General features: G+C 38.4%; 1 protein-coding gene across 3 annotated transcripts in view; it reads left to right on the top strand.

Annotated features, from left to right (window-relative positions):
- LOC127808772 (uncharacterized) overlaps positions 1-19,111 on the top strand; it is an 82,701-nt gene extending 63,590 nt beyond the window's left edge. For 2 of the 3 annotated variants that reach the window (XM_052347379.1, XM_052347381.1), the window contains 16 exons: positions 6,478-6,525; positions 6,700-6,846; positions 9,019-9,180; positions 9,297-9,359; positions 10,510-10,620; positions 10,748-10,831; positions 10,925-10,972; positions 14,709-14,783; positions 15,587-15,682; positions 16,307-16,387; positions 16,473-16,544; positions 17,502-17,546; positions 17,661-17,747; positions 17,829-17,932; positions 18,494-18,647; positions 18,752-19,111. In XM_052347379.1, the coding sequence (XP_052203339.1) occupies positions 6,478-6,525; positions 6,700-6,846; positions 9,019-9,180; positions 9,297-9,359; positions 10,510-10,620; positions 10,748-10,831; positions 10,925-10,972; positions 14,709-14,783; positions 15,587-15,682; positions 16,307-16,387; positions 16,473-16,544; positions 17,502-17,546; positions 17,661-17,747; positions 17,829-17,932; positions 18,494-18,611 (1,341 nt within the window). In that variant the 3' untranslated portion in view covers positions 18,612-18,647; positions 18,752-19,111. The remainder of the gene's footprint in view (positions 1-6,477; positions 6,526-6,699; positions 6,847-9,018; positions 9,181-9,296; positions 9,360-10,509; positions 10,621-10,747; positions 10,832-10,924; positions 10,973-14,708; positions 14,784-15,586; positions 15,683-16,306; positions 16,388-16,472; positions 16,545-17,501; positions 17,547-17,660; positions 17,748-17,828; positions 17,933-18,493; positions 18,648-18,751) is intronic. The other variant, XM_052347380.1, reaches the window with a different exon arrangement.
- The last annotated feature ends 1,370 nt before the right edge of the window (positions 19,112-20,481 follow it).

Raw genomic sequence — 20,481 nt, 5'->3', positions numbered from 1 at the left:
CATTTTGTGATTCATGTAAACTTGGTAAATTGCATCAGCTTCCATTTGCGGATTGTGAAATTAAGTCAACCAAACCTTTAGAATTGGTATATTCAGATCTGTGGGGAACATCTCTTGTTCTATCTACCAAAGGGTACATATATTACATTGTTTTTGTGGATGCATACACTGGATATACCTGGCTATATCCTTTGAAACTCAAGTCTGATGCCTTGTTACTTTTGTTATGTTTCACAAGTTTGTTGAACTTTAATATCAAACCAAACTTAGAGCTTCACAAACTGACAATGGGGGGGGGGGGGGGGGGGGGTTTAAAGCCTTTTTACCGTATTTACACAACCATGGTATTCAACCTCGATTTACTTGCCCTTATACTCACCAACAAAATGGTGTTGTAGAAAGGAAACATAGACATGTTGTTGAAATGGGCCTAACTCTATTGGCTCATGCTCATATGTCTCTCAAATTTTGGGTAGAAGCCTTCCAAACTGCAGTTCATACCATAAATTTGTTACTAGCTTCTCCAATTCAATTTAATACCCCATTTGAGTTACTTTACAGAAAACCACCCAATTATTTCTTACTTCAATCCTTTGGTTGTTCTTGTTTTTCCTTAGACCCTATAACAAGCACAAATTTTATTTCCATTCCGTTAAGTGTGTGTTTCTTGCATATAGTCATTCTCAAAACTGGCTACAAGTGTTTGCATCCATCGAAAAAGGTTTGTCTCTAGGCATGTACAGTTCAATCCTAATAAGTTTCCTTTTCCTTCGTTTTCTTCTCCTATTGTTTCTCAATCATCTTCTAATGGGTTCTCTACTAATATCTTTCAATCTCTTCCTTCTTTTTCTTCAAGTTCTCTCTCTCCTCGAGTAGCACAACCCTTAACTCTTGCCTTGTCACCCTCCATTTTTATTGACCCTCATGTTTTATCTCTTGCTTCCTTTGGCTCCTACTCATGAGCCACAACCTATTCCTTTTCAGCCACCTGTAGCTCCCATTTCTTTGCCTAGATCAAAACTGATTTCAGCCCCATCTGTTCATCCTATGCTCACTCGATCTAAGACTAAACAACTTGTAATCTCCTCACCACATGCCTTAGTGAGTACTCTTGAACCCAGTTCAGTTCATGAGGCTCTTTTAGACTCACGATGGGTGCAGGCTATGGAGGAGGAATTCTTAGCCCTGGAATGTAATCACACTTGGGACCTTGTTTCATTTTTTAAGGACATGAATCTTATTGGCTGCAAATAGGTATTTCTGGTCAAGTATAAATCTGATGGATCTATTCTTAAGCACATGGCTCGATTGGTAGCCAAAGGTTTTCTCCAAACACTAGGGATAGACTATGCAGAAACCTTTAGCCTGATTGTAAAGGCACCAACAATTAGGGTTGTTTTCTCTAGCTGTCACTTTTGGTTGGGATATCCAACGAGTGGATGTGAACAATGCATTCCTTAATGGTGACTTGACGTAGGTTGTTTTTACGTCCCAACCTGAGGGTTTTGTGAGCTCCCAATTTCCGTCTCATGTGTGCAAATTAAGAAAGCTCCTATATCGTCTTAAGCAAGCTCCTCGTGCTTGGTATATAAAGTTGAGAGCTGCTTTACAGAATTGGGGTTTTTCTAGAGCTACTTCTGATGCCTCTTTATTTATTAAGAGGACAGGTGAATATGTGCTATTTGTCTTGGTTTATGTTGATGATATACTCATTACCAGTTCAAATTCTACCGCACTAAAGATGTGTATTCAAGATCTGGACACTCACATTGCTCTTAAAACCTTAGGATCAGTCAATTACTTCCTAGGATTTGAGGCATATAGAGATGAGAGTGGTATTTACTTGACCCAAGCTAAGTATACATTGGATTTACTGAAGAAGGCAGCTATGTAAGACTGTAAACCTTGTGACACACCTATTACCTTGGGTATTTCTTTAACTGATGAGGGTGATTTTTTCTCCAATCCATCATTATATAGGACTCTTATTGGCTCTCTACAATATTTGACGTATACGCACTTGAACATTGCTTTTATGATAAACAGATTATGTTAGTTCTTATCGGAACCTAAAATGTAACATTGGTCAGCCTGCAAACGTTTACATAGGTATCTTAAAGGAACTGTCGGTTTGGGTTTATTATTCTCTCCATCTTCAAGTGATCTATCCCTATCAGTATATACAAATGCTGATCATGCAGGTTGTAAGGTTACAAGAAGATCTACAAGTGGGCTTTGTGTGTATTTTAGATGCAATCTGATTGTATGGGGTTCTAGGAAACAAATGGTGGTAGCTAGATCAGTTGGTGAGGCTGAGTACCGAGCAATTTCACAGGGTGTGACTGGACTATTATGGCTGAAGTCATTGTTTTCTGAGTTGGGATATCCCTGTGGTGCTACTCCTAAACCTATTGTGTGGAGTGATAATTTGGCTGCTAAGAGCATTGTTGAAAATCCTGTGTTTCTGATAGGCCATTGGTGTACCGGACCTACCAAAGACCAGCATGCATGAAGGTTAGAATAGAGAATTAACATATGCAGGTTGTTACAACTAGCATGTGTGTATGGGGGGGTAGTTTTGTAATCCATATGCGGAGGGAATAATCTTGCATGTGTAAGGGAATTCGGTTAGAGAGGGGCAGATGAGAGGTATAAATAGCTAAGAAGAAGAGGGAGAGGGGGGCTGGTTTTTGATAGAAGAATTGGGAGAGTTAAGGGCCTCTCGAATGCCCTGAATTGTGCTTGTTCTTGACCGAAAGCTTGGATAACCATTGTTAATTGATTACAGTTTGGATTTTCTAGCTGGGTTCCTATCAATTTGGTATCAGAGCAATCGATCCATGGGGATGACTGTTTTTGAAAGAGTGGGTGAGCTGGAGGGGCGTATGGCAGAGGTCATGAAGGTGCAAAATATTGAAAAGAGCATGGCGGGGATGATGGATCGATTCAACCTATTAATGGTGCGATGGGATGAGTGGGAGAAAGGGAGGAAGGGGAAGCGAGATGAGGAAGACCAACCTGCGGGTTGGCCCTTGTCACGGGAGGGAACGCCGGTAGCTGGAGGCAGAAGTGGTGAAGGGGGCGACTGGGTCGATGGTGTCGGAAGGCAGCAGTACCGTGGGAGACGCCTGGAAATACCCATCTTTGAGGGAGATGATCCAGATGGTTGGGTCTTTAGGGCTGAACGCTACTTCATTGTGAACCAGCTGTCCGATGTGGAGAAGTTGGAGTCAGCGGCCTTATGCTTTGAAGGAGTGGCTCTGTCGTGGTTCCAGTGGGAGCAAAGACAAAGACAGGTGAGGAGTTGGAAGGAGCTCAAGGCGATGTTGAGGAATAGGTTCAGGCTCGTGCAGGAAGGCACGGTGGAAGAGGGTTTCCTTGCGCTTCGACAGTAGGGGTCTGTCAAGGGCCACTTTATCAGCGGATTAAAGCCGGTCATCCGAGCCGAGATGAGGGTGTCGAGGTCGATCGGGCTGGAGCATATGATCGCGGAGAAGATGGAGGGGATGTAAAAGGGAGTCGACGCCAGAAGAGGGGAGGTGCAATCGATGGAAAGGAAGGTAGGAATCATGCTGGACCAGTTCGCATACTTGAGGACGAAGTGGGAGGATCCAGAACGAGAGAGGAGGAACAAAGCGAAGGAGGGAGATAGACCTTCGGAATTTATCCAGAATTCTGAGGGAGCACCTGGAATCGAAATGGGTAGGGAGTTTGAGGGTGGAATTGGAGGGAATGGGCGGCCGGAAGTGTGGGGAAGAAGGCTAGAGATGCTGAATTTTGAAGGGAAAAATATGGATGAATGGATTTTCCGAGCCGAAAGATATTTCTCTATCAATCAGCTGTCTGAGGAGGAGAAAATCGAGTCGGCTACTCTGTGTTTCGAAGCAGGGGCTGTGGTGTGGTTTCAATGGGATACTCGGCAAAAGGGAGTTCGAAATTGGGAGGATCTAAAGATCCACCTAAGTAAACAATTTCGATCTTCACAGGAGGGATCAATGGAGGAGAGGCTGTTAGCCCCTAGGCAGAATGACTCCATGCGGGAATACCGCCTTCTCTTTGAGACTTTGGCGGCCCAGGTGGGAGAAGTTTCAGTGGCCATACTGGAGGGCACATTTGTTAATCAGTTGAAGCCAAAAATTAGGACAGAAGTTAGGGTGTTACGGCCATCGGGTCTATCGCAAATCATGGAGACTGCCCAGCTAATTGAAGACAAGATTCACATACTCCAAGCCTGAGTGGGTCCAGGACCACTTGGGAGCCCTACGATTCAGCAACAATTTCCTACTTTTCACCTTGAGGACAAGGTGAAAGTGTGGGAGGGGAGTAATGATAAGCCATCGGTGTATCGGACCTACCAAAGACCAGCATGCATGAAGGTTAGAATAGAGAATTAACATATGCAGGTTGTTACAACCAGCATGTGTGTATGGGGGGGTAGTTTTGTAATCCATATGCGGAGGGAATAATCTTGCATGTGCAAGGGAATTCGGTTAGAGAGGGGCAGAGGAGAGGTATAAATAGCTGAGAAGAAGAGGGAGAGGGGGGCTTGTTTTTGATAGAAGAATTGGGAGAGTTATGGGGCTCTCGAATGCCCTAGATTGTGCTTGTTCTTGACCGAAAGCTTGGATAGCCATTGTTAATTGATTACAGTTTGGATTTTCTTTTCTAGCTGGGTTCCTATCAATTTCATGCTCGCACTAAGCATATTGAGATTGATGTGCATTTTGTTCAAGAGAAGGTGGAGAATGGTGAAATAGAGATAAGATATGTTCCTACAACTCATCAAGTAGCTGATTTTCTTACAAAAGGGTTGCCAACAGATTGGTTTCAGTTTCTGTGTGGAAAGCTTGGGCTAACATTTTCTCCCGTGCACAATAGCTCTATTGACTCTACCAGCAGGACAAGGATCAAAGATTTGGATTCTAATATGGAGTCTGATTTGAGGGGGAATGTGGAAGCATGTGGTGTTTAAGCAGCAATTAGCTGCTGCTGTTTCTATTGTGTTATGTTGTTGTGTTTGGCTGTATTAAATTCAAGTAGTTATGCTGTTAGTTATTCTGTTAAGAGAAGAGGCATGCTGTGCATACATACATATATATATATATACAACTCACTCTGAGTTTCTGTAGCTCTTGAATTCATTTTTCAGAATTAAGAAATTGTGCAAGTTTTCTTCTTCAATTTTCTCTCTTGCACTTTTCCTTTTATGCCCTAGGGTTTCATTTCACGTTCTACTTAAGAAAAGCTTTTTTTTTTTTTTTCTTTTGTTTTCTTTTTGTACCCTAGCTTGTGTTGCTTAAGACTTAAGAACGGCTTTCTTCATTGTGCCTTATCTTGCATCATTGTAGACTCAAGTAAAGACAGGCCTTTGTGTCATAGTACCTTAGTTGTTACCCTAGAGAGGCTTCATCATACCTAAGATTGTGTCATTATAGACTTAAGGAAGCGTTTGTGTCATAGTACCATAGCTGTGTTTTTTAAGAAAGTCTTTTCATAGTACCTTAGCCTGTGTTATCGTGGACTTAAGAGTATAATGAACTCTGTCCATGGAGCAACTTTCCATTTTTTTTTCCTGTGAATAAATTTTGAATTATATATGCTGGGATACTACAAATATGCAATAAATGGTCTCTAAACAACCCAAGAAGCACAAGGATGCTTCTGGGAAGGTGTATAGTTATTAGTTATTTATTTTAATTATCACTTGATATCATTACTCTTCAAATTCCACTCTCATATCTTGCTGCACCTTGCTGGCTCTCACACAAGGGGAGAAGTTAAAAGCCTCCCATCAGCTCAAGACTGTTCTTTGTATGGGCTTAAGCTGAAGGGAATTAATGTAATGATCTGCCTGGGCTTTTCGGGTTCAAAGTTCCACTTATTAAAGCCATTTTGGTCTTTGTGCTGTAGCACCCACTTTTACAATTTAACCCTGCATTTCACCTACCAAATCAGCTCCTTATTAGCTAATCTCAGCCCTCTGGCAGCCTTTGGCAGGGATTTGTTCCCTAATAAAACCCTATCCTTCTCACTAAGCATAACCAACTCCCTCTCTCTTTCTACCCTATGGCCTTGCTCACACCCATTGATATACCCATATTTACACGCACACATACACACGCAGCTTTGCTTTTAATTTTGTAAAAACAATCAACATTCTTCCAGCAACCTCCATTTTCTGTGCAGCTGGTGCCATCCACTCTTTCCATAAAGCTGGTTGATAGCCTTTCTTTTGTCTTTTTTCCTCCAATATAAAAATCTCAATCCATACTGACACCTACAAATATGGACATGTCAATATCTATGTTACTCCTAATATCTTGAAGCCTGGTATTCATTAATTCCTTTACATTTTGGTTTCTGTGAGGCAAAAATATCTGGTTCGGGGAAATCTATATGAAAATTGATGAATTTTGTTCCAGCATACATTGTCTGTGTTCAACTCATTTTCCTTATTGATGCTTTTGTTAATGGCAGTGTGCTATCCATCCACATGATGACATTCGTTCAAAAGCTATTCGACTGGTATGATGACTTCCAACTTATAACTATTTTAGGAATTTTTGAGTGGGCCTTTCAACCTGTTAATTAGGCTTCTATTTAAACAAAATGTTATTTTTTGTTTTACATAAAACCTGTAATACATGTTTTTACCATGCTAGTGGCTTCTGAAACATGTGTTGTTATTTCTCTGGACAGGTGGCAAACAAACTCTATGTCCTTAACTATATTTCAACAGATATTGAGCAATTTGCAATGAAAATGTTTTTGTCAGCCGTTGAGCAACGCATTTCAGATGCAGAGCTCCCTCAATCTGTATCTGCTGAGCAAAGAACAGAATGGGAGGTATGTAATATATGTAACTACACCTTTGTCCGTTCATCCTGTTTTATTCCTCCTTCCTGGCATTTTGACCTTTAAAAAAAGGGTAAATCACAGATGACATCACTGAGGTTTAGCCCAATTACAGATGGTGCCCCTGACATCGTAGAAATTAAGTACCCTTACTAGGCAAATGTTGTATTGATTTGGCCCTGCCATTAGATAATCACAGTTAAAATTAATAAACTACTCAATGTAATGCTCAGTCTTCTTATGTAATGATTTCCTATAATTAAATTAAATTTTTGGGCCTGGTACCATCAGATTTGGGCCCTGTACTGGTTATATCTCCAGGATCCATACCTGATTTGATTGCCCGACAGGCCACAAAAGGCAGATCTGTCTCTGGATCCATTTAAGACCTGAGTTCTAATCCAACTATTCAAAATCAATTAAAATGTAAATCGCAACCAGCATATCTCAGTAAAAAGCTCAATTCCTGTATGATTCAAGACAAAAAATCACTACTATTAAGAAAACTAAATCACACAAGTCGATGCAACAATCAAGAAGGCAAACCCACCCACGAAGATTGTTGAATCCTTGGACCAAATCTCCCTTCCTTTAATGTGATTGGTTTGTGACTCCATATCTGAACTAGACAATCAACAACCAAGAAGCCCTATAGAGAGGGCATTGGAGACAACTTAAATGTTCAATGCTTGTGATGGAGTCATGGTGTTGTTATTCTATGTTTGTTTTTATATGGTAAGATAAGTTCAGGGATGTGGTTATCTTAACTAAAATTTAGTTGAAATCCTAATTTATTCATTTACAAAATTGAGGATTCAACTTGTATGAAATGAAATTTTGTTAGCTGCTTTAGAAAAATTAATAAGCCTTTAAACATTAAAAATTATTAAAAAATTCTGGATCAACAGAAATTCAGTTTAACACTGCTGCAGACAAATGAAGATGTTATCTCGTTTTTTGTGTAGTAGAGAAGATGAATTTTGGGGGTATAATTGCCTTTAATGAAATTTAGCTGGAAACCTGATTTGTTCATTAAAATTTAAAAATAAATGTTGGGGCAATGGTATGGTTACTCGTTTGTTACTGGATGGTCTTGGGTTTTGAGTTGGGAAGCAGCTTCGTTGCAAAAGCAATAGTAAGGTTGTGTGCCAAAATGACCCTCTCCTGACTCTTGCAAGACAGGGAGGAGCACTGCATTGGGGATATCCTTTTTGGTTACAACTGGCTAAGGGGTAAAACTATGTTTAATGAAATTTAGTTAAACAGGACAGGTGCTTCAAGCAAATTTTATATAGTAGGAATATTCTTCCATTTTTGTTAAGAAAATATTATTCTGCTTGAAGCATCTTTTTTTTTTTTCTTTGTTTTTGACTGGGAAACTAAAAATTTTTGCACTCTGGTTTGGCTGCTGTAAAAAATTGAATGCTCTTGAAATTTATTGTTTCCTTTTTGTTTTTCTTTTCTAGTTATCTATATCCCTTGGCTATACTTTTAACAATCAGCAATTGTCTGATCCTTTCCCCTTGAATTTGTTACTAAACTTTAGGGTTTGTGACCAAATGGTTTTAGATTACTTATGCTTTGGTCTTTTTTGCTCATTTTATCTGCATAGACACTATCTGCGAACCCCCTTCTGCTTAAGCTTGTGATCATATCATGGTTAGATAACTTATGGCTTGGTCTTTTTCAGCTCATTGTATCTGCATAGGCACTATTTGTGAACCTCTTTCTACTTTAGGTTGTGATCAAATTTACATCACCAACATGCACTTTGTAGATCCTTGCTGATAGCTTTTCAGCTAAGATGAGGAACTTGTGGAGCCTTGCTTGTCCCTGGGCATCAGTGTGAGGTTGTTTTTACCTGTTTATGCAGGAATGAGTAAATACACTCTTAAAAGAAAACCATTGAATTCACATAGGCAGTGCATAACAAATATACTGTCTAATGGCAATACTTTTCTGTGTAAAGAGAGATTTGCTAATCTCTTTCATGCTACCCGGACTTTTGTTTTGCTGCTATTTTTTCAACCTTGGAATTGAAAATTACTTAGTAGATATAACAGTTTTAGAATTATCTGTAGAATTTAACTGCATTTGCTACATATAATACCCTCATTCTCAATCTGTTTTTGGTCATCATTTGTTTCTTCAAATTCCTTTCAGAGAGGAAGACAGGAAACATCCATTAGTGGTTCACAGTTGTCAGAGCCTGGAACATCTGAAAATGACTTGAAGGGTGAACAATCTGATATGCAAAGTGATTCGCCAGTTTCATTTTCTGAAGCTCAACGCCTCGTTTCTCTATTTTTTGCTTTATGTATAAAGGTTGATATAACCTCCATTACTGGTAATGTAAAGAATGTGATTAAGTAGTGTTTCTGTTTCCCTGGTTAGAACTCATTTTTTCCTTTTTTTTTTTGTTTCATTGTCTTCTTTTTTAGAATCCTAGACGACTTCAACTTGTATTTGAAAATTATACTCGAGCTCCGAAGGCTGTTAAGCAGGTTCATTTCTTTTTGTCCTATTATCTCATATGATTTTAGTGTTGATGAAAAGAATGCTCAAGTAGTCTATGGTTATGCTATAACATATTGTGTGCTATGTAGCCATAGTACTTAAATTAAATCTGTTTTGGCTGCATTAAAGTGTCATTGGTTTTGCAAAGCTGCACATGTTTTATTGCAGGAGCCTCCTTTCTACATGTGAAAAATACATCTCATTTTACTGGTTGTTCCTGAGACAACTGGCCTTGGGTTGCTTTGTTATTGGGCTTATAAGCAAAAACTAGATGGATAAACAAGAAGTAAAATTACTTTTCTGTGGAATAAAACTATGGTTCCTATCCTTGTTCTGGTTCCTCACCATATATTGGGTGCTATGGTCAGTCTCGGCAGGGTTGTTGGCCCTGGTTGCCCCCATATTACCTTTTCTGATTAGCGCAAAAAAAAAAAAAAAAAAAAAACTTGTAATGAAAATTCTTCGGAACTACTGTGATCCTAACTAGACCTATCAATGGGTTGTAGCACATTTCCTAAGGTAGGGTTACTGGATATCTGTGATTGGCTATGGAGATATAAGATGTTGCTGGGCTTTTGGCCATTCTACATGGATAGCATATGCCTTCAGAAGTATTTCTGAATAAACATATGCTTTCTTAGCTGAAAGGAGAAAGAAGAAAATTCACCTGAAAACCAAAAAAAAAACAGAAGAAATGTCAATTTATTGAATGCTTGAAGCAATAAACTTTGTGTTCAATTTCTGTCAGTATAACTGCCTATTCTGGGCTACGAGATAATTTCCTGGTTTAGCTTTTCTCACCACTATGGTGTTGCATAAGCCAAGACAGATGCTTTGTCATGAAAATATGATCCCTCCTACTTTGTCTCTGTAAGATTAAATGATTGGTAAATACAGTTTCCATTAGAAAAAAATACTAGTTCCTGGATAGTTGTTTGGAAAGATTGAATGCAGTGGGAAATTCAGAGTTGATTCAGTCGGATCATTGGTTTGGATTGGGCCCATGAACCTTTTAATGGAATGAAAACACTGTTTACCAGGAACAGGGCTCATGCAGCTAACTTTTTATTTGTTTATTAATATGTTTTTAGAATCATGCTACTTCTAGGATTGATCTGAGCCTTCGGGACAATGCAGGCCATCCACCGTCACATTCCTAGTCTTACGAGATCCCTGGGGTCATCATATTCTGAATTGCTTCGTATAATATCTGATCCGCCACAAGGAAGTGAAAATCTTCTGAAGCAGGTAGTTTTCTTTTGCTATACTTCTCTAGTGATATCTGCTTTATGTAAAATTCTATTTGAAATTTGAACTTTTTACTTTTGTTCTGAAATTTTCTGGTCATAACTCCAATTCCGTTCTTTTCTCCAAGGTCCTAAGCATATTGTCTGAAGGGACGCCTCCTTCAGCTGATCTAATTGACACTGTCAAACACTTATATGAAACTAAAATGAAGGTTTTTCCTATTAACAAATTTTTCAGGTTATCCCTTTCTTCTCGTTACTAGTTGAATTTCTATTTGGTCTTATTATGAATATTGTTCTCGCAGGATGCTACAATTCTAATTCCAATGCTATCATCATTTTCCAAAACTGAGGTGTGCCCCATTTTTTTTAAAATCTTTTTGTCCTTCCGTCTAATTCAATTCTTCTTCCTTCTTGAACATGAGGATATTGCTGATGTGGGTTAATCTTTCAACTGTGGATGGGCAAGAATCCATCTGCAAATTTGATGCCTTGTGCATAGACACCTAAATTATTTGTGTATCTGTATTTTAGTTCTTTGGCTTGTATGTCTTGTTTGCTTCAGGAAATATTGTGCAGTTCCTTGGGATACATAACACTAGATTTTAAAGCTCCAGAGGTTATAAAGATGATCTTGACTGCTTTGCAATACTTTTTTGTTAGACTCTGAAATATAGACGCAGCTCTATTGTGCTCCTCTTCATCTGTAGGATGTCCCTGGATTTTGTTTTACTCCTTAAGTACATCGATGTTCAGATGCATAATTTGAATATCATAATAATTATTGTTTTTTAAATATTGTTGGTCATCTGGTGCTTTCTTTGTCGAATAGTACGGTAACTAAATTTTTTCAATTAGTTCCTCCCAAGTTCAACTGCTTTATTGGGAATATATATGTGGATATAGAGTCAGCGGTCATGTCAGGAAAACAATTTTGCTTACATATTCTACTTCTCAATACTACAGAAGTGCACAAACAGAGTCTGACTAGAATGATCTTCCTGACTGGCAGTAGTGGGATCTCCAATAAGGTGTACTCGTTTAGAAATATCCTAGTAAAGTTGGAATATCATATGCTGTTTCTTATGTTGGCCTTTGACATTGGATGTGTTTTTTCATGCATTGTGAAACATTTATGTGCAGTAGTAGGCTCCTTCTGAACGGGAGTGTGCTCCCGCAACCCTTCTACTAGAAGTCGCAAGGGAGTCTCAAACTGGTGCCTAATAGGTGCCCAGATTTGTTTATTTTTCGTCGTTCTGAAATTACCCCGAGCACGTAGGCATGAAGGATAGTCTCTCTAATACCTAGGCATGTGGTTAGGAACATATAGTGTTATTACTGTGCCATATAGCATAAAGATCCAATAACCCAAATAATATGGAATGTCATGTAGTTCTATCAAACTACAGGCATAATCTATGACGCAGGTTTCAGTACTAACCAGGCCATACACAAGAAGCCAAAATACAAGGTGATGGCAGTCTTCTGTTTCTCAGTCCATGCTAACCTGCTTCTCCACCTGAATATACATGTGGTACTAATAATCATATTGAGTTGTGAAGCTCAATAAGAGATGCAGTGCAACACATGCAACATGCCCCGTGCCCACACCAAAAAGAGCACAGTTGTGCATTTCCTCAAATATATGGTAGCTAGCATAATATCTATATAATGCAATAAAAAGTGCAGTATAAAAATTGTGGTGCAATGAGTGAACATGTAATCTGTGCATATGGTAGCCACGTGTATGCATTTCTTACCATTTTCCTTAAACCCAGCTGGCTGTTGTCAAAGGCAGTTTCTGCAAGCCCATCTTCATTTTCAGTCCAGCTCATTATTTCCAGAATTTATGCCTTTATTGCAGTCATACACATTATTCCTCTTGCAATATTTGGCTACCGTGTCATCCCAACAAGACATCAGGCTCCTTGAATTCCTTCTTAAGCCTGTTGCACGCATAGCAGCAGGGAATTCAATGTTCTTTGCTTGGTTCCTGGTCTGCAACTTTCTTTCCTATGCTCAGTATCCATTCTCAGCAGCCCCTACAAGCTAAAGTTCCAATCTTTCTTCCTCACCTTTTGGAACCAGGTGCAGCTGCTTCCTTCTGAAATTTCTCCTCAATTGCTGTACCCTGCAGGGTCCTCCTGCCGTTAGCACTGAAACCTGTTTTCCATCCTTCTTCCTCTCTGGTACAGGAACTTCCATCTTGTTACTAGCAAACTCATGCAACTATATCATCCAACTGCAGCTCCAATTCTCTTCCAGCATCTAGGTACTGACTGTAGCCTGTCCTCTTTCTCCCTCATTACCCATTTTAATCAATAGCAGAAATGCTCCCATCTGTTCTGTCCTCTGCTGCATTTATCCCTCTGCTTATAATCCTCTGTATATAATGTATGTATAGGCATAAACATACCTGCAACACTGAAATCTGTTCCTGTCCAACTCACACTGCTGCCAACCCTTTCAAGCAATGCAAGTTCCCTCTTCTGTTTCTTCTTTTGCTTCACTCACAGTGCACATTTCATGTCTTAGCTCCTACCTTATTTACCTTGATTTTTACTCACCATGCTCTGTCATTGATTATTGACCTAACAGTTGACTATTAGCCTCCTCAGTCAACTTTCAGACTTCTTGGTGCTTTATAATCCATTTCTTTCTCTCAGTTGTTCTTCCAGTTGGCTTTATCTTGGTTCTAGCCCTTTACTCTATGCAAATTCAACCTACTTGATATTCATTCTAAGCCCTTGATCCATGGTAAACAAGTTAACTAGACCTCATTATTATCCCATCCATGATTCCAATTAATATAACAAGGGTTCATGACAATAATATGCTCTCATTTAATAACATATCCAAACTGCAACTAATTATATCTTCATTTAGTCTTCCAAATTTGATTTTAAGCTAGCTGCTTGTATGAGTTTTAACGTGCCTGCATCCATAAATTAATCAAAAGTCGAATGACAGTTGACTCTTCATTCTTGCACATAAACTCTCCTACAGTCAACTGTAAGTCAACTCTCGACCCTTTCTTCACCCTTATTCTTCTTTTAATCCTCAACCAAGGTGCAGGGTGTTATGAAGTGTGTGTGTGTGTGTGTATAATGTTACTGCAGAACCTTCAGCTAGAGATGAACAGCACACCGCAGATTCATCCACCATGCAAGGAAAGATTTCCATGAATCCTCTCACCCCGTCTTCATCAGCTTGAACATATACGTATAATATTTAGTATTTACGTAGCAACAATGACACCTCCTTAACCGTACTCCTAAGTTCTAATACTTTCCACAACAGAAGACACCAGTGAAGAAATTTACTACAAAAGATCCCATGGTGTGATAAAGCTCTTGGCAGCAGCACAAATACAACAAATTCCCCATTTGGTTTTCCCACAACTTTCTCTTGTTCATCTGTCTTTGTTCTTTCTCCTTCTGCATGCTTAGCTATTTGTATATATAGGTATAAGTATATGTAGACTGCAGACACCGAACAAATGATCCCTTGTAATGGCCACACAATTTTGGTTTGGTTCCACTTCCTGCTACCTATCTCATGTTCTCTATACATCGTCCCACTTTTATAACCATATGCAGCTGCTTCCTCAAAGCATAATGACCACCTCCTACTTTGCTAAAGCTTTGCAATGTGTATGGGCCTGCATGTACTGGCATGCATGAGAATTTCATGTGTATATGCAACCAACGTAACTGTTTTTTCTCTCTCCTCGACCTAATCCTAGCCACTCATCCTATATAGGAAATTCCAAGACCAAATTCTCCTCTTAACATTACTCACAGCATGTTGTGTAGTGTGTGTGTGTGTGTGTATAATAGTTTAATCTCATACTACTCATCTACATGTCAATCCACATAAATTGAGGTTAATTCTGCTCCATTCTCTGCTATGAAGTTTTCACAAAATCTGTCGACAAAATCTTGTTTATGGTTCTCCATGACATGTTTTAATGTTTAAGTAGTATATTCTTCTGAAGATGTATGACTCCTTATTAATTTTTGATTTATCTCCTCAAATCTGTGTGAAAATTTCAATATCTGTTCTAACTCGATCATTCTTTCATATCAGGTTTTACCCATTTTCCCTCGGCTTGTTGACCTTCCTTTGGACAAGTTTCAGACAGCACTTGCTCACATATTACAGGTAGGAATCCTTTATTATTTACTTACTACAACTGTCTGTTTCTGATTTTCGTTTGGATATACTTGTTTTATGCACAGGTATTTTGCTGTTATCACATCAAAAATGCTATGCATTTTCCTTTTTGTCATTCTTTAGTCCTTGACAAAGATTGGTAATCAAGCATACATTTGAAGCTTTTTTGTTCATTCATTATATGTTGAGCAGTCGTCAAACAAATGTTTATTTACTTATTATTGTTTTTCAATCTGTCTCTGGTGCTTCTATCTTTGTGCACTTGATGGAAGTACCTGTCAGTGCTGGTGCTTCATTCTCCTCTTCATGGAAACAGTTACTGTGATATTCTTCTGAAACCAAACATCCATGTTGGATTGAGTAGGTGGTTTAATCAATTTACATAATTAACCTGCATGTTCAACAACTGTGATTGCTGGGAAGAAGAAAGGTCTTTTGACTTAGAATTATTTTTCCAATCACTTTAAACATTTATTGCGTATGATACTTTGATTTTTATGGGAAATTCAATTTTGTTTATTAGTTATATTTCTGGAGATACTAATTGATGGTTGTTTATTGAACAGATTTTTGTTCCCAATTGTAGTTTCATATTTGTATGCACTGCATTTCTGCTTTATTTTTATAACTAAAAGCAAAGAATGAATTCCGAAGTGTTGTCACCGGGACACTTCTTTTTTCTTCTATTGTTTCTTTTGAGCATAATGTTGTTTTCAAGTTCTAGCTGTGGATATTATTATTCGGTGTTTATCAGATTTGAAAATGTTCAATGTTTGTATTGGTTCACCCAGGGTTCAGCACATACAGGTCCAGCATTGACACCAGCAGAAGTTTTGGTTGCAATCCATGGGATTACTCCTGAGAAAGATGGACTTGCACTTAAAAAGGTAAGCTTCCTATAACCTTATGGGTTTATTCATATTGGAAGGTTTGGCTTTCAATTTTACATTCAAAAGATGATGTGGAAGAACACGTATATCAGTATTACACTGAAGGCTATGGTTGTTGCCAATCTTCTTGTATACTTACTAAATGGAGATTAGGGAATGTATGTTGAAAAATTTGATTGGAGTCTCATTCTCCGTGTGAGGAAAGGAAAAATGTAACCAAAATATCATCTTTGCAGGGTCTAGGAATAACTAGAGATATGCAGTATTCCTTGTAGGATGTGCGTGTTTCCTCATATTTCGTGATATCAGGAAATATATCTTAATAAGTAAATTGGGAAGCACTTATACATTAGCAAATTTCAGATGCGCCAGATATTTTAGTCTGCCATCTTTGACCCTAAATAATTCAGCAGATCAAAGTCTTGCGTTGACTACTTGGGGTTCAACTATTGAATACATCTCCTTGCTGTATTAAATGCTGAGTTAGATGGTGCACATTTGCATTATTTTAGCAGTGGCCGTGAACATCTATGATTATTTGTACGTGGGCACAATCCTGAAATGTCTGTGAAATAGACATTGAATAATCTCTCATATTATTTTGCTTTATTTTTATTTCAGATTACAGATGCTTGCTCAGCTTGCTTTGAGCAGCGGACCGTTTTCACACAGCAGGTTTTGGCGAAGGCCTTGAACCAGATGGTATGCAAAATTTGTCCTTGTGCCACTTGTAATTTTGTGGATGTTAAGTCTAGTGATTTTTTGATTTAATTATTTAATTTTTCAGGTTGACCAAACCCCTTTACCCCTACTCTTCATGAGAACAGTAATTCAAGCAATTGACGCTTTCCCTGCACTGGTAATATAACTCTTTGGTGATTGAAATCATTTTTTAATTTGAATAACTTGGAATACAGTAACTGTAGCTACTGCATTGGTTGATAGAGTGATTTTATGAGTTGCTTATAATTATACTGAACTCACTCGGAGTAGTATATAGGATCCCCAAATATAGTTTTATGAGCTTTGAGTCTTGTATTAGTACTCAATGCAGATGATAGTTTACTCTTTTAACATATTGTTCATTTTGGGCCCTGTTTTTTCTGCTTCTCACTTGTACTTGTTTTTCAAGCTGAACTGATAGGCCCTGTGCTTATTTGAACTCCAATGAGAAGGAAGTAGCAAATAGAACACTATGGGTATGAGTCTAGTAACAGAATCAGAATGTATTTATTTCATGTGTTTTCTTCTAGCCAAGCCTTCGGCCCAAAGTTGCGTCTAAAATGATTGACATAAATCTTTTCCAATGTGATGTTATATTCCACCAAGGGGAATAAAAAAGGAATAGAGAAAGTTGAGAGATGTTTTACATCATGGCTATTGCCACCAAACCACTGTGTGATGTTGGATGAAAATTGATTCTAGAACATGTTATTAGATAAATACACTGCAGAGTTAAAATATAGGGGTAGCTGTCTGATCAATGGCATGCTAGAATTGATCCAATATTAATTTTGAAGACTAAAAGATATTTTACTGGAAAAGCTAGAGTTAAAATTACGGAATAGCTTTGATAGTCATGTTGAGAACACATGAAGGCTAGTGCATTGCCAACTTCAGCCAGAATTTTCAAAATAAAATGCCCTTACAAATTTATTTTGTCCAAAAATTGTTAATCTTGATCACTTGTGGCTTTGGGTTTATGGGCATCTTGTTTTGCATAATACATTGGTCAAGGCTCGCAATGTATTGAAGATCTCATTTTGTGAGTCTGTTTACGATTATTTTGTGACAGTTATGCTTGTTGCTTAACTAGGTTGATTTTGTGATGGAAATACTTTCCAAGCTCGTGAGTAAACAGGTATATTCACTGAGTCTGATAGCTCTTTTTCAACAGAAAAAATTGACGTTAGGCTTTTCCATGTAGTCGTTACTTTTTGCCAGTTCACTGAATTTCAATTGTCTCTTTTGGAAGAAGATTTGGAGAATGCCAAAGTTATGGGTTGGGTTCCTAAAATGTGTCTCTCAAACACAGCCACACTCTTTTCATGTATTATTACAGGTATAATGCTCTGTTCTTGCGTGCTTTACATTTCTTTGTTTTTTCAAAATTTGAACTTTTCTGCCTACTTGTTTCTTGCAGCTACCTCCACCGCAGCTTGAAAGTGCTCTCAACAAGTATGCAAGCCTTAGAGGTCCACTTGCTGCTTATGCCAGCCAACGACCTATAAGAACTTCTCTACCTAGGTACAGTTTTCATTTACTTGGTCAATCAATCATCCTGTGTCAAAAAGGAATTTGGTATTCTATATTTGTAATCTTATGGGCGATTGTAAATGTATTGTATGGTCTCTTAGGCACAATTTTTAGATTCTTGCTTATGAGAAGGCCATATCTAAACTTCCTGTTAATTTATTTGGAGAAATGTGGAAGTGTAGTGTGTATAGACTTGAATTTTAGAAAGTGTTGCCAAACACCTTCTTTTCCTTTATTTTCTCCAACACCCCCCCTCCTTTTGTGACAAATAAAACCTAGGCAATTGGATTTTGGGTCCTGATTTGAGTCGCTACAATCTATATTATTCCTGCCCCGTTCCATTCCATGAAATCACAGGATCCATATGAGAACGTTACTTCTCCAGCATGCCAACATATAAAGTTCCTATCTGGGTGGGGGGTGTTGATTGTTTTTTTGTTTTTTTTGTTGTTATGACCAACTTGGATGTGCTCGTATTCGAATGTAGTGATCTGGTGAACTCCACTCTGTGTCTTTGAACTCTATGGATTTATCAGGGTTGTACTTGTGCAGATCGGTGCTTGTACTTCTTGGCCTTGCAAATGAATCACAGATGCAAGAATCGCGGGTGCCATCTGCCTTGCACGCTTCAGAAACAAGTTCTTCTGTTCATGGTGCAACACTAACATGATTTCTTAGCCGCCACCATGTCGCATCACTCAATGCTGTTCGTGACTTCTTCGGCCTCCTTTCTTCCATAGGCAAAAGCAATATATTTGTAGGTGACTTTTATATGCCAACTGATCACTTAATCTGAACTGCCAATCACAGGAAGGGGAATATAACTTATAAACTGGGTCGTGAGACTAAAAGGAGAAGATTGACAAAAGGATTTCACCGCAAGAAAGCTGCTGCTCTCGGCATGGACAACAGAAATTTCTCTCTCTCGTGCTTTTTATTTTTCTTCCAAATTTAGTTTAGTTTTGATTGTCAAACTGGAATAGTTCTGTACATGTATAATAAAAATTTTCCATCTTGGGTAGGTATAGCTTTAGCCAAAAAATTTCTATATGGTGGATTTGATATGTGATTTTGTTCAAGCATTGTATCAGTTGCTGCATTTGTTCTTAGTCAAGGTTGTTGTGTCTCAACATCCAAAAGGAAAGGAAAGGAGCAAAATTGTTATGGTCTGACCTTCGGCTTCCTTTTTCCCACCTTCCCCATACGAACAAAAGCAATGCCATCCACCCACATATATAGCATTTTTTGAAGTCCAAATCAATCTGCATGCTTATGTACTAATCCCAAACTTTATGGTTTGGGACTGCGTTTGGTGTTTCAGAGGATGCCATTTTGGACTGGGAAGAGTTGCCTTGTATTACTACTGTTCCTTGTTTATCTCCTCAGTCAAAGTAAACATATTAAAAACACCATCGTTTAATGTGAAATGTTGTTGGTAGAGTGTATGAGGTTATCTTTACTAAATATGGAGGGGAGAGAGAGAGAGAGAGAGAGAGAGAGAAGACCAATTTGGTGTTGTTACTGCTCCAGAATTGCCACTTTAGGTCTGTCTTATTACCCTTCAGACTTCTCTTATTGTTTTACATTGTTGGAGATGCATATTATATGTACCTATAGAGGATGGCACTTTTCCTACCACACGTTTTGCCCCATTGTCAAGATGATGGTTCCGTCTAAGCTAAATTAAGCCAAACTTGTTTTGCTATATATCAAATGTCTTGTAGCAAATTTACTGTATATTTTGGTGTTATGACTTAATTTTTCATTGACAGTCTATTAAGGGAGGTCTGGAGTGTATTATTTAATCTTGTGAACTTATATCAACCTTTTATTGTGAAAGATTGTTATAGCCGTGAGGAACTAAACCATAATTTCGTATAGTCCAATGATTGCAGTTTTGAGGAAACTTGGCTCGCATCATATGGCATTCATGGCTTGTTGGACCAAGGCAGATGGATGGATGGATGGGGAAAGCAAGCAACCTGAAAACCGACTGATCCAGACAGTCAAAACCATTAAAAACCAAAGAAGAAGAAGAAGAATAAGAATCTAGTCAGAGCTAGCCAGCTCTGGTGGCAAACCCACTAATGAACAAGTTTGATGAGTTGTATACATCAATTGCTTTCATTCCCTCAATTAATATTTATATGTATATGTATGTATGTATATGCAATCAATCAGGGTTTTTCATTCAACTTAATTAGCAAGCCACATAATAATACAAGTATTTATTTTCTAAAGTCAATAATCCTCCGATCCACGTGTTCTGCATATAAAGAAAGATAGGGCTCATATCCCTTGTCTCTCTCTCTCTCTCAGCTTCCACTCTTTTTGTGGTGGTGGAGAGAGAAATAAAAGCAAACCACTTCTTGTGGCAGTTTGAAAATTGACCGTGTGCAATAACAAAGTAATATGGCATTACCTGAGCCTGAGTGATAAGAAAACACAACCAAGTGCATGCGCCATATGGTGGGCTCATTCTTTCTTTGTTTTTTTGTTCTTTTCTTTCTGTTTTGGAGACAATTCATTGGGAGAAGTTG

Source organism: Diospyros lotus, chromosome 8 (genome assembly GCF_014633365.1).
Source record: "Diospyros lotus cultivar Yz01 chromosome 8, ASM1463336v1, whole genome shotgun sequence".
NCBI classification, from domain to species: Eukaryota; Viridiplantae; Streptophyta; class Magnoliopsida; order Ericales; family Ebenaceae; genus Diospyros; species Diospyros lotus.
Note: the sequence above shows the minus strand (reverse complement) of the source record. Positions and strands in the feature narration are given on the sequence as shown.